Source organism: Cervus elaphus, chromosome 12 (genome assembly GCF_910594005.1).
Source record: "Cervus elaphus chromosome 12, mCerEla1.1, whole genome shotgun sequence".
Taxonomy (NCBI): domain Eukaryota; kingdom Metazoa; phylum Chordata; class Mammalia; order Artiodactyla; family Cervidae; genus Cervus; species Cervus elaphus.
Window position 1 is genome coordinate 17,274,402 of NC_057826.1, and position 14,921 is coordinate 17,289,322.

At 38.0% G+C, this 14,921-nt stretch overlaps 1 protein-coding gene across 1 annotated transcript in view; it reads right to left on the reverse strand.

The window, feature by feature from the left end:
• The window catches only part of BBOF1 (basal body orientation factor 1), a 38,411-nt gene that overhangs the window by 23,125 nt on the left and 365 nt on the right, over positions 1-14,921 (reverse strand). Inside the window, exons 2-4 of the mRNA XM_043920340.1 lie at positions 12,550-12,778; positions 7,621-7,686; positions 4,539-4,682 (exon numbers count right to left, since the gene is read on the reverse strand). Coding sequence (XP_043776275.1) covers positions 4,539-4,682; positions 7,621-7,686; positions 12,550-12,778 — 439 coding nt within the window. The remainder of the gene's footprint in view (positions 1-4,538; positions 4,683-7,620; positions 7,687-12,549; positions 12,779-14,921) is intronic.

Here is a 14,921-nt window from a genome sequence, read left to right on the forward strand (position 1 = left end):
TTTTCTTCCAAGGAACAAGCATCTTTTAATTTTGTGGCTGCAGTCACTGTCCACAGTGATTCTGGAGCCCAAGAAAATGAAATCTGACACTGCTTCCACTTTTTCCCCATCTATTTGCCATGAAGTGACTGGACTGGGTGCCATGATCTTCATTTTTTGAATGTAGAGTTTTAAGCCAGCTTTTTTACTCTCCTCTTTCGCCTTCGTCAAGAGGCTCTTTAGTTCCTCCTCACTTTCTGTTATTAAAGTGGTATCATCTGCATGTCTGAGGTTATTGATATTTCTCCTGGCAATCTTGATTCCAGTTTGTGAGTCATACAGCCCAGCATTTCATATGGCGTACTCTGCATATAAGTTAAATAAGCAGAGTGACAGTAACTCAGCTGGAATTTCATCACCTCCACTAGCTTTTTTCGTAGTGATGCTTCTTAAGGCCCACTTGACTTCATACTCCAGGATGTTTGGTTCTAGGTGAGTGATCATACCATAGAGGTTATCTGGGTCATTAAGAGTTTTTTTGTATAGTTCTTCTGTGTATTCTTGCCACCTCTTCTTAATCTCTTCTGCTTCTGTTAGGTCCTTACTGTTTTTGTCCTTTACTGTGCATATCTTTGAATAAAATATTCCCTTGGTATCTCCAATTTTCTTAGAGACCTCTAGTCTTTCCATTCTATTGTTTTCCTCTATTTCTTTGCATTGTTCACTTAAGATGACTTTTTTTTTAATCTCTCCTTGCTATTTTCTGGAACTCTGCATTCAATTGGATATATCTTTCCCTTTCTCCTTGTCTTTCACTTCTCTTATCTCAGCTATTTGTAAGGCCTCCTCAGACAACCACCTTACCTTCTTGCATTTCTTTTTCTTGGGGATGGTTTTGGTAAACACCTCCTGTACAATGTTACAAACCTCTGTCCATAGTTCTTCAGGCACTCTATGTCTATCAGATCTGGTCCCTTGAATCTTTTCATCACCTGTATAATCATAAGGGATTTGATTTAGGTAATACCTGAATGGCCTAGTAGTTTCCCCTATTTTCTTCAATTTGACCCTGAATTTTGCAATAAAGAGCTGATGATCTGAGCCATGGTCAGCTCCAGGTCTTGTTTTTTCTGACTGTATAGAGTTCTCCATCTTCAGCTACAAAGAATGTAATCAATCTGATTTCAGTATTGACCATCTGGTGATGTCCATGTGTAGAATCATCCCTTCTGTTGTTGGAAGAGGGTGTTTGCTATTGCCAGTGTGTTCTCTTGGCAAAACTCTGTTAGCCTTTGCCCTGCTTCACTTTGTACTCCAAGGCCAAACTTGCCTGTTACTCTGGGAATCTCTTGACTTCCTACTTTTGCATTCCATTTCCCTAAGATGAAAAGGACATCTTTTTTTGGTGTTAGTTCCAGGAGATCTTGTGGGTTTTCACAGAATCATTATTATTGTTTTTAATATTGTCCTTCCTTATACTTAGCAATTTTCCTTACTGTGATCTCTGTCATAACAGTAGTAAATCTCTGTTTGATCCATATCATATGATCTTTCAGATATTCTTCTTTCTTCTTGTATTTTTTATACATTTAAAAAAGGCCTCTTATACTGTCAAAGACCTTCAGAATTACTGTCAATATTTAATGTGTGGAGAAGTCTACTGTCTAAGTAGGGTAGGGTGCAGTAAACCTTTCATTTGCCATTGGACTCCCCCAAAATCTATAAATTAATAAATAAATCTTTTGAAAGATGTTATCCTAAAAACCAATTAAAAATATAGAAAAATACTTTGTTATTCAGATGTTCCTTGGTTTATAATAGTGAAAAATTAGAAAAAATCCAAACGTCCAACAAAGAACCAATTAATAAATCATGGTGTATCTACCCAATGGAAATCCATGCATCCAGTCAAAAGGTTTTATAGAAAAATACATAATAGCATTGAAAAATGTTCACAATATGTAAAGTGAAGAAATAAGGTTAATGCTCCTTTTGTTAATCAGGTAGATGGAAATTACTTTTTCTTTAAATTTATGCTTTGAATACCTTTTGGCAGTCTAAAGTTAATTAGCCTCTTTTAAATTTGTATATTGAATCCTATATGCACAGTATAATTTTCTTCCCTTGAGTCATGAGCCCCACACCTGCCTTAATTCTTCCATATTTGGGATTCCACAGAACCACCTTATGATTCACATTAGCAAGGATCTTTTATTTTTGAATTTTAAGTTTTCCTGGCCTACCAATCCATTTCTCCACTAGGGGGCAAAATTGTCCTTTAAAAAAAAATTCACACCAAGGCCCAATCAAATATGAACAACTAGTTCTTCATTCACTTTGATTCAGAATGTATACCTACACCTCAGGATGGCTATTTTGAGAGTTCCTGAAAAGTTAAGGAACTTAACTTGATTCAGTTTTATATTTTCATATAAAACAAAACTAGATATTCTTTCTAGAAAACTGCAGCTTTATCGAGGAGTGAGTGAGTGAAAGTCACTCAGTCGTGTCTGACTCTCTGCAACCCTGTGGACTATACAGTCCGTGAAATTCTCCAGGCCAGAATACTGGAGTGGGTGGCCTTTCTCTGATCCAGGGGATCTTCGCAACCCATTGTTGACAAATGTATGCTATTTCAAGTATACACAACAATGATTTGATATACATATACACTGTGAAAGGATTCTTCCCATCTAGTTAGCAGAAAACTTGATATTCCTTCAATTACATTTTAAATGAAAGACCCACTTAGTATTCAACACAGATTTATTGAGCATTACTCTGTATCTTGTACTTCAATAAATACAAAGCACAATACTGTTCATACCTCAAAAAGTTTACCATCTAGCAGGGGAGATAAGACAAATGATAAATATAATATCAAGATAGATTGGACTAAGTGGTATAAAAGAAATACAAAATACTATTTGCTGTGCTTATTCGCTCAGTCATGTCTGATGCTTTTCAACCCTATGGACTGTAGCGGGCCAGGCTCCTCTGTCCATGGGGATTCTCCAGGCAAGAATACTGGAGTGGGTTGCCATGCCGTCCTCCAAGGGAGCTTCCCAGCCCAAGGATCAAACCCAGGTCTCCCGCATTGCAGGCAGACATGGAAACACACAAAAAATTACTTTTTTGCTAACCTTTTAATTTTTTTTTCTTTTTTCTAGCTTAATTTAAATATAATTGACATATTAACAGTATATACATTTAAGCTGTACAATCTCCTAATTTGATACACTATATTGCAAAATGAATACTACCGTAGCATTAGCTAACACCTCCATCATGTCACAAAACTACCATTACTTTTTTTGTGGTGAGAACTCTTAAGATCTACTCTCTTAGCAAGTTTCAAGTATATAATACAGTATTATTAGTTAGGGTCAATATATTATACTTTAGATTCCTAAAAACTTGTCAATCTTATAACTGAAAGTTTGTACCCTTTGACCGACATCTCCCCATTTCTCCTACCCCTCCCCTCCAGCACAAGTAACCACTCTTGAGTCCAGTTTCTTTTTCTTTTTTTTTTGGCCGCATTGTGGCTTGGTTGAAATTGGCCATAGTATAAGTATTTATACCAAGGAAATCAGTAAATGTTACAAATGAGGATTTGTTTTTTCTCAGGGAGCTATACACCACTGTTAATTCCATGTGACATACACTATTTTCAGCACTGGTGGCTCCGACAGTAAAGAGTCTACCTGCAGTGCGGGAGACCCAGGTTTGATCCCTGGGTCGGGAAGATCCTCTGGAGAAGGAAATGCAACCCACTCCAGTAGTCTTGCCTGGAAAATCCCATGGATGGAGGAACATGACAGGCTACAGTCCATAGGGTTGCAAAAAGTCAGACATGACTGACCGACTTCACTTTACATATATGAATTCATTTAATCCTTACAACAATGCTATGAGCCAGTAACTCTTACCACCCCCAATTTTTACAGATGAGGAAACCTAGGTATAGAGAAGGTAACTTGCCCAAACCTCAAAGCTGATTTCAGCTACCTCTGTCTAGCCCTCATCTATGCCATTTATTGCATTGTCATTAATGCAATAAAACTATATTCTGAACTGAGGGAACAGAAAGAGTATGCAATGTCAGAGAAACTTTCTGAAAGTACTCAGGTGTCCTCACTCTATCCACCCCTACCCAGTGTGTCTTAAAATTTTCTGAAGTTATCATTCATCAGTCTATATATATTTTCTTTTGGGACTTTGCTACTTTGCCGCTAATGTTTTTCTACAGCAGTAGTAGTTCCAAAGGTTTAACTGGTGATAAATGCAAGAGGGTGTGTTGCCTAAGATCTGGTGAATTCACAAAGAAATCAATGCTTAGAAAAAGAAAAGTCTATCAAGACTTTTGGCATTCAGTCCTACACTGATATGTCTTCCCTGTTTTTCTCAGATAATCTCTACAAAGGGAATCCTTTACCATCTCACAGGAGTCAATGTCTATGAAGGCCTTTGCAGACATAAATAGTTAATTCTAAGGTCTTCTTCTTTTTTTTTTTAATGTCTTCTTTTTAAAGAAAGAAAGAATGAAAGAAACTTACATCATCTAATTCTTTCTCCACTTGGATTTTTCTCTTCTGGAATTGTTTTATTGTTTTGAGCTCTGTCTGAACCATGCCAATTTCTTTGGCCTTTTGATGGAACTGTCCCTCCAGCTCACTTACTTGCATAGTAAATTTTTGTTCCTGTATCAACAAAAAGTAACAAAAAGGTAAATGACTTAGGAAAAAGAACAGAGGTCACACAGAGTCCTGTTCCATTTGAAGCCTTAAGCCATTTGCCTTTCTTCTTTGAAGAAAAATCTCCCTTTTTACCTTCACATAAAGTTTTAATTTTTATTAAAAGAGACCAAGTGCCTTGAATAAGGAGAAAATTCTAAAATGACCTGATCGTGTATAGAAAAGTAGATATTATTTAAAAGAGGTATGAGAAGACTGCATGCATGCTCAGTCACTTCAGTTGTGTCTGACTCTGTGTGACCCCATGGACTATAGCCCGCCAGGCTCCTCTGTCCATGGAATTCTCCAGGCAAGAATACTGGAGTAGGTTGCCATGCCCTTCTCCAGGGGGCTCTCTGCAACCCAGGGATCAAACCCACGTCTCTCTCTTTTTTTTTTTTTTTTAATCGAACCCACGTCTCATGTCTCCTCCATTGGCAGAGGAGTTCTTTACCACTAGCACCACCCGGGAAATCCTCATGAGAAGACTAAACAAATCTTTAATCTGTAAGAGAGATAAATAACATCCCTGATCCTAAATTAAAATCAGTAAGCAAAGAGACAAGGAGAGGGCCAATATCTCTTAAATAAATAGAGAAGAAGGTGAGAGAAAGAGGAAGGAAGGGGGAAGACAAAGAGAAGGAAAAAGAGAGATGAGGAGAAAAGGAAGAGGAGAAAGGGAAGAAGAGAAAGTAAAGAGAAAAAAAAGGGGTGGGAGGGAAATGGAGGAGGAAAAGGGCCAATAACACAACTAACAAATGAAAAGAGCTATCAAATGCAAAAGACACTTAACCACATGAAAAAAATGCTCAGTCTAGCTCAGAATAAGAGAAATGTAAACTGAAATACACTAAAATATCATTTCTTACCTATCATGTTGACAGAAACCCGTTTTGACAATATACTCTGGTATATTGTGGAGACATGGACAGAAGTTACATTTCTCAGAATAGACCGTGTTTGATAGATTTTACTTTGGAAACACATAAATATTTTACATAATTGCTGCTGCTGTTTAGTTGCTCAGTCACGTCCAACTCTTTTGTGACCTCATGGTAGTCCACCAGGCTCCTCTGACCATGGGATTTCCCAGGCAAGAATACTGGAGTGGGTTGCCATTTCCTTCTCTAGGGGATCTTCCTGACCCAGGGATCAAACTGGTGTCTCCTGTTTGGCAGGTGGATTCTTTACCACGGAATCACCAGGGAAGCCTATTTAACATAATTATATAATTACATCATTTCGCATTAATTTTTTAAAGCAACTCCTAAAAAGTCAAAAGCAAAATGTATTGCTGAGTTGGTGGCATAACCTCACAGAAAGGAATTATTTCAAATTGTTTTTAGACCTTGGTAATTTGATCAGAAGCAACAGTTAGAACTGGACATGGGAGAACAGACTGGTTCCAAATCGGGAAAGAAATACATCAAGGCTGTATATTGTCACCCTGCTTATTAAACTTATATGCAGAGTACATCATGAGAAATGCTGGACTGGATGAAGCACAAACTGGCATAAAGATTGCCAGGAGAACTATCAACCTCAGATATGCAGATGACACCACCTTTATGGCAGAAAGCAAAGAGGAACTGACGAGCCTCTTAATGAAAGTGAAAGAGGAGAGTGAAAAAGTTGGCTTAAAGTTCAACATTCAGAAAACTAAGATCATGGGATCTGGTCCTATCACTTCATGGCAAATAGATGGGGAAACAGTGACAAACTTTATTTTGGGGGGCCCCAAAATCACTGCAGCCATGAAATTAAAAGATGCTTGCTCCTTGGAAGGAAAGTTATGACCAATCTAGATAGCTTATTAAAAAGCAGAGACATTACTTTACCAATAAAGGTCCATCTAGTCAAAGCTATGGTTTTTCCAGTAGTCATGTATGATGTGACAGTTGGACTATAAAGACAGCTGAGTGCAGAGGAATTGATGCTTTTGAACTGTGGTGTTGGAGAAGACTCTTGAGAGTCCCTTGGACAGCAAGGAGATCCAACCAGTCCATCCTAAAGGAAATCAGTCCTGAATATTCATTGGAAGGACTGATGCTGAAGCTGAAACTCCAGTATTTGACCAACTGATGTGAAGAACTGACTCATTTGAAAAGGTCCTGATGCTGGGAAAGATTGAAGGTGGCAGGAGAAGGGGACGGCAGAGGATGAGATGGCTGGATGGTATCACCGATTCAATGGACATGAGTTTGAGTAAATTCCAGAAATTGGTGATGGACAGGAAGGCCTGGTGTGCTGCAGTCCATGGGGTCGCAAAGAGTTGGACATGACAGAGCAACTGAACTAAACTGAGCTGAATTTCACTGTAGATCACTATTGGTATATATCCTAATGGGAAAAGTCCCCCCCCCCCAAATCCTAAACTGTATCCACCAGTTTATGTGGGTAGTAGTATTACTATTAGTATTCTGTGCCTATTGATGTATTAAGGTTTGAAGAAAATACACAGTTACATTGGTATCATATTAGTATTCTATGCCTATTGATGTATTGAGGCTTGAAGAAAATACACAGTTACATTGGTATCATTAAGAACCAGGATTCTGGGTGAGGGAGAAAGAAGACACAGATAAGGTTAAGTAAAAATCCTGTACTCCTGCATCTGAATTTAAAGTATTAGCATGAGCTCATGATATATTTTAATCTTCAAAAAATATGTTTCCCAGCACTGTCCACTGAAAAGCCCTAGAGCTCAAGATCAGTAAGCTACCACTACTCTGAGATGATTTTCGACAATAACATAATTTTATGTTATTTTTGAGCTTCTGTACAGTCAAGTGTATGAGCTTTAAGATCACTGAGTTCTCAAGAGGACTTAATTATCCTCGGGTCTTAAATATCTGAACTTGCCAGAAACCTGACCACCAATAAGTGAGGCATCAAGTATACATACCAATTTTTCCTTCTCCTCTTGGGCTTTTTCCTTTGTTTCATTCAATTGCTGTTTCAGTTTTTCAATCTGTAGAAAATGAAAAGAAAGAGGAAGGTAAAGAAATTTCTCTGCGTCCTAACTTAATTACATAGCCCAGTTTTCATGTGATATTAAAACCAGTAGGGGGGACTTCCCTGGTAGTCCAGTGGTTAAGACTGTATATTCCCAGTGCAGGGAGCATGGGTTTGATTCCTGGTTAGGGAACTAAGATCCCACACACTGCACAGCACAGCTAATAGAACAGAACAGAATGGAATAAAAGAAACCAGTAGTGTTGGAGAGGTGGAGTAAGGTGGGAAGACGAGAAGAGAGGACATTATTTATACTGTTAACTTGCTATTGCCAGTTTCCAAAACTCGACTATCGTCATAATTGCCTTGGTAACATGTGTATGGCTAAAAAAAAAAATTAAATTTACCATCTTAACCATTTTTAATTCACATTGTTGGGCAGCAGATCTCTGGAACTTTTTCACCTTACAAAACTGAAACTCTATGAGACACTATCTCCTTCTCCTCCCTCCCCCAGCCTTTCTACATTGTCTGTATGATTTTGACTACTTCAGGTATGTCCACGGAAGAAAAACCACACAACCTAAAAGTTGTGAATTAAGTTTTGTTCCAGGATTATACTGAGGATTATAGCCTGGGAAACAGCCTCCCAGAAAGCTCTGAGGAACTGCTCAGAAAAGTTAAGAGAGCAGGCAGAATATATAGCAGATTCTTCCTGGGAAAAAACATGTAGTCAGACATCAAAATGTTACTAGTAATCACAAGGAAAAGGTATTTTGAGTTAATGATTTTAGTGCTTTTCTGTGTCAGGGAAGATGCAAGGATCTGGGCTTGTTGAAATTATTCCTTAGATATGTATGTTAATTATCGAGGGCCAAGTATTCAAAGCTCAGAATGCTTCCTGTTTTGCTCCAGCCTGAATTTCCTCCCCCTCAGGATGCACTGAGGAAGGAGGCAGATGGCAGGGAGGATGGGGGGCTGCAATGGCTGATGCCTTGATCCTTGTAGAACTGGAATGGTGGGCGACATTCTTTGTTTACTGGAATGTGGGGCAATACTCCCTGTCCACAGATACTTCATATGAGTAGAATCATACAGTATTTGTCCTTTTGTAACTTATTTCACTTAGCATAATGGCCTTGAGGTTCATTCATGTTGTAGCACACGACAGGATTTCCTTCCCTTTTAAAGCTGCATAATATTCTTGTATTTGTATACCACACTTTTATTCACTCATCAACCAACAGACATTTTGGTTGTTTCTACTTCTCAACTATATGAATAGGGTTTCAAGAACACTGGGTGTGCAATTACCTTGTCAAGATCTTGCTTTACATTCTCTTGGAAATGTACCCCTAAGTGAGATTGTTGCATCATATGATAATTCTATTCTTAATTTTTTGATGAATCTCTGTATTGTTTTCCATAATGGCTATACCATTTCACATTGCCACCAAATTGCACAAGGATTCCAATTTCTCTACATCCTCACCAACACTTGCTATTTTCTGTTCTTCTAACAGTAGCCATCTTAATAAGTGTGAAGTGATAACTTGGAGTTTTGATTTGCATTTCTCTTAAATGAGTAAATTTTTAAAGGGAAGTTTCAAGGAGAGTACAAAGAATTCTCATATACTCTTCACTCAATTTTGCCACATTTGTTTTCCCTTTATGATAGGTCTATATACATATATACGTGTGTATATACATACATATATATATATGATGTAGACTTTTGAAGCTGTTTCTTCTGGAGCATCTGAGAATAAGTTTAGGACATCATACTCCTGTACTAAATATTTCATTATGTGTTTCCTAAGAAAAAGAACAATCTCTTAGAAGTATAGTACAATGATCAAAATTGGGAAATTTAACATTGATAAAATACTATTATTTAATCTATAGTCCATATTCAAATTTAGCATCAACTGTATCAATGATGTCCTTTCACTGTAACTTTTCTTTTTCTGGTCTAGGATATAATCCCCGACTATGATTACACTTAGTTGTCATATATTCTAGTTTTAAACTTGAGCCATTTCTCAGTCTTTGTCTTTTATGACACCAACGTTTTTGAAGAATACTGGCCAGAGCTGGAGTTGTCTGATGTTTCTTCATCAGAAGATTCAGGTTATGACTTTTCAGCAAGCATACACTGCTTAAGTGATGATGTATCCTTGTCACTGCATCACAGCATGAGATGACTGACATTAAGTGTAATCAACTGGTTAAGACTGTGTCTGCCAGGTTTCTCCAGTTGAAAGTTACAATTTTTCCATTTTATAATTATTAATAAATTTGGAGGACTATATTTTACAACTATGCAAGTATCTTTTTGCTCATTAAACTTTTGCCCACTAGTTTTAGCATCCACTCTTGTTCTTGACTGAATCAATTATTACTCTGACGCCAAATGGTGATTTTTATTATTGCATCATTCCTTGGAAATTTAATAACTTACTACATTCCACTTTAAGGAAAAGCATTCTATTCTCCCATGTTTATTAAGGTATATATTTATCAGTTGTGTATACTCATGAGCTCATTTTATTCAATAAGCTATAACTGATTATTGTCATTTATTTTGACTGTCCCAGATTTGGCCAGTGGAAGCCCCTTCAAGTTACCCTCTGTGTCCTTTAATTTTTTGTTCTTTACTTCCTGTCACAATAAGATATTCAAGTTCATCTCTTACTCTCCTTGCTCCAGTCTTATAATCAATCATTTCTCCAAGGATGCTGGCATGTTTTAGTAGGAAATCTGAGTAGCTTTTTGTTGTTGCTGTTGTTCGGTCACTAAGTCGTGTCTAACTCTTTGTGACCCTATGGACTGCAGCATGCCAGGCTTCCCTGTCCTTCACTATTTCCCGGAGTTTGTTCAAACTCATGTCCATTGATTTGGTGATGCCATTCAACCATATCATTTTCTTTCTCCTTCTGCCTTCAATCTTTCCTAGCATCAGGGTCTTTTCCAATGAGTCAGCTCTTCACATCAGGTGGCCAAAGTACTATAGCTTTTTAAGGTAAACATTCCTTGACATGGTTAAAAAATCAGAGGATACAGAAGTGAAATATTGTTGTAAATAATCTTAGAATAGCTCAAGAGAAACCTAAAAATGTTTTAAAAGAAACACAGACAGACCTAAGTCATGTAGAACAGGTATAAAGTAGATTTATTTTGTGCTGACTGAACAAAGCCTTAAATACAAAAACCATAAGGGAAATCTCCTAATTCTGTCTAAAATATGATAGTTTTTAAAACACATTTCAGGGACTACCCTGGTGGTCCAGTGGTTAAGACTCAGCCTTCTAATGCAGGGGTTGTGGGTTTGATCCCTGGCCAGGGAACTGAGATCTCACATGCTGCACGGTGTGGCCAAAAATTAAAAATAAATAAATCTTTTAAAAAAATAAAACACATTTCACTTCTAATATTTCTATAATTAACATGAAGACTGTAAATAGTTTAAATAAAGTTTAAGCAAATAATGCATTTCTAGGATATAGTAGCATGTATGGAGTAACAAAACTATAAGAGAGCTAGTTAACCAGGGTATATTGAATAATTTATTTTACTTCTTCCTCCCAAAGAAGTTTCTTCAGTTTTAATGAGTATGCATGTCTAGGAGAAAATTATATATTTGCTACAGTCAGATGCTGGCCTATGATACATGGAGGCAGATGAAAATCAGGAAATTCAAGTGATACTGATAAAGGCAGACCAATATCAATTAGTTAATGCAGTCCACAAATCTTTTATATGATGAATTTTGAAAATTATTTGCATGGCTGGCCTAAAGGCTTATTTTAGAACAATACATTATAGCAGATAATTTTGATAATGCATGCTATTATCAAAGAGTAATTTTTAAAATGGAAGTTGCCTAGGAAAGAAGGTTAAAAAAAATACTGTACCAAAAAATTACTTTAATAAAACATAAAATCCACACAAGTGTTCAGTTGTCTGATTTCTCTAATATGCTTCCAAATCATCTTGAACTTAAGTTTTGATTGCTAACTTTTTCAGAGCATCAGTGGAATCACAACCTATTCATTCATGCATGCATGCAAAAATATTTTAAGAAGTGCCTACTATGTGTATTTGTATTTTTAACATACATGGGAATGAAGCATGATAAATTTCCTTGGGTCACCATGGGACACAAAGAGGCAGCTAGGAAAGAGATGAATTTAAGTCACACCTAAATTCACAGGTTAACACCCACTAGCTGTGAGACTCTGGCAAGTTACCTGCCCTGAGAGTCAATTTCTTTATCCGTAAAATGGAAATGACAATTTGTGGCTACGTGGGTTATTAAAAGGACTAAATGAGATAGCAGAGGTAAAATACCCAACATGGTGCCTGGCACAAACAGGAGTCCCAAAATGTTAGTTCCTTTCCTTTTTTCCCACAGATCTAAAATGATAGCTCTATGCCCAACATTTCGACAAGGTTCAATAAGATAAAGATTCAACAGGTCCAACAGAAGAGAGTCAATTTGCTGGGTTCATAACCACGTGATCATGGATTATCAATGAAATTCTTTATAGATTATTAATTACTCATAGTTATCAATATCAAAAAATATATAGATCATACACCATGCTCTTGTTCTGAAAACAAAGTTGGTCATAACGTTTCATTAGCATCATCTCTGTTTCAGCCAAGAAAACACGGGACAAGGATGAAAATAAAAGTCAATTCTGACTGTAAAGCCGTTCTGAAATAACATGTTGCTTCAAAAGAGAGTTAAAGGTCAACTGAAATGTCTTAACTGTGAGATGAGGTTTCAAGGAATTAAAATACTGGAAATACATAGCCACATCAGTATAACAAAAAGGATAGTTACTAAGGCTTGGGAGGGTTTCTACCTACCTACCAGATTATCTTTCTCCTGATCCTGTTTCTTCAGATGGTTCAATACAGACATTGTGTCTTTCTCCATTTTATACTGCTGTCTCTTTAACTCTTCATTACATCTTGCCAGTCTCCGGGAAGTATCACGATACTCAATCCTAGAGAGTTCTGTGACTTCCAGCCTGGCCTCCCAAAGGGAGGCATTGGCCTTGGCTCTCTCCACAACAGATTCCTCAAGCTTTATGATCTTCCTGCACAGGAAGAGGACATCAACAGCATATAACTATTTCTCTACTATATTAGTATTACACCTTTCTATTTATTATAATTTATTTTGCTTGGCATTTGCCTGGCACATATGGGCAAATATTGTTGGATGAATGAGTTAGTAAGAAATATATATGGTCTATTGCCCTCAAGTGTTTGTCATTGTTGATATGTGCACTGTAGATGAATGGGCAAAAATAGAAAACATATGCTAGTGAGTTCTAGGAATGTGACAAGCTATTGGCACTTCCAGAAAATGCAAGACTAACCATGCAGTTATTTTTTTTAATCACACTGCAGAATACTTATATTAATACACTAGGGGGGAAATTGCAAATAAATTTGTATATTGGGCTATTATCTTAGGAAGAAGAATAAGAATATTCCAAAATGATAATAGTGGTTATCTTTGGATAATGGGATTACAAGTGGTTTTGTTCTGTTTGACTTACCTGGTTTCCTAAACTTTCTGTACTGAGCAGGCAATACTCTCTTAAACAAATTACTTTATAAACTTTACAAGGATCCCTTGTGGTCCTGTATATAGTGCTGTTGGACAAGATGTATGATTCCAATGTGTCTAGGAACCACTAGGGTCATCCAATAAATGTAGTGGCAATCTAGCAGCAACTCCAAACCTGTGAAGGTTTAATGCTAGAGCAATCTTATCCACTTCAGAAATTCTCATCATTTGGGGAAATCTGAATACGCAAATCATTTATGTTTTCCTTCAAACCAAAAGGAATCCTTGAAAAGGCCCAAGGAATTACTTCAATCACCCAGACATCCTTAGGATGTTTAAGTGCCTCTCAACCACACAGCTGAGATCGATCAGGTTACAGGCAAAAAAAAAAATAAGGAACCCAGAGCACTACAGCACAGTTCTTGCGGGATTGAGGCGGGGGAGGAGGGGTAAGATCCAAGTTGAAGCCTAGAGGAACAGACATCTTAATTTGTTTAACAAATATTAAGCTTCTTCTATGATTCCGACTCTCTTCCAGGTGCTGGAGATAAGGTGAATAAGGCTTGGTGCCTATTCAAAAGAATCTTTGGGCCTTGAGCAGGATTTCCCAACTACTAATATTCTGAGCCACATGATTCTTTGTCTGCAGTGGGGCGGGAGGTTGTTAATGTGCACTGTAGGATATTTAACAGCATCCTTGGTCTGATAGCTCAGCTGGTAAAGAATCCGCCAGGAATGCAGGAGACGCCTGTTCGATTCCTGGGTCGGGAAGATCCGCTGGCAAAGGGATCTTCTCCACTCCAGTATTCTGGCCTGGAGAATTCATAGATTGTATCATCCATGGGGTCACAAAGAGTGGGACACGGCTGAGTGACTTTCACTTGGTCTCTTATCCACTACAGGTCCCCAGATGTGACAACCAAAAATGTCTCCTTGACAAATGTCCTCGGGGAGGCAAAAATTACCCCCCTCCCCAGCTAAGAATCACTGGTGGCGAACAATGCTGTCCAATAGAACTTTCTGTGACGTTAATGCTATCTAGACTGTCCAATACAGTTACCACTAGCCATACAGGCCTACTGAGTACACGCAATGTAGTCGCTACAAGCGAGGATCTGAATTTTTCGTTTTATTTAATTTTAACGAATCTTAATAACCACACATGACTGGTGACAACACTATTGGATAGCACAGGTCTAGAGGATCTCCGACCTTCAATTCCAGTGTCAGAACTAACCCTTCCTCCTCACTTTTAGTTCTTTTCCCCTCCAACAGCACTTATTTCATTCGGTCCTCAGTCAGTCAGTCAGTCAGTTCAGTCGCTCAGTCGTGTCCGACTCTGCGACCCCATGGACTGCAGCACGCCAGGCCCCCCTGTCCATCACCGACTCCCGGAGTTAACTCAAACTCATGGCCATTGAGTCGGTGATGCCATCCAGCCATCTCATCCTCTGTCGTCCCCTTCTTCTCCCGCCTTCAACCTTTCCCAGTATCAGGGTCTTTTCAAATGAGTCAGTTCGGTCCTATGTTACTTCTGTTCTTGGGGAACTTATCTGCCTCCTCGTTAGTACACTCCACATAGGCAGGGGCTGTGTCAAAGATTTCAGGGTCCCAAATCTCAACACTCCGGTCTTAGTTGAAGCAGTGGGGGGTATGGCATGCCT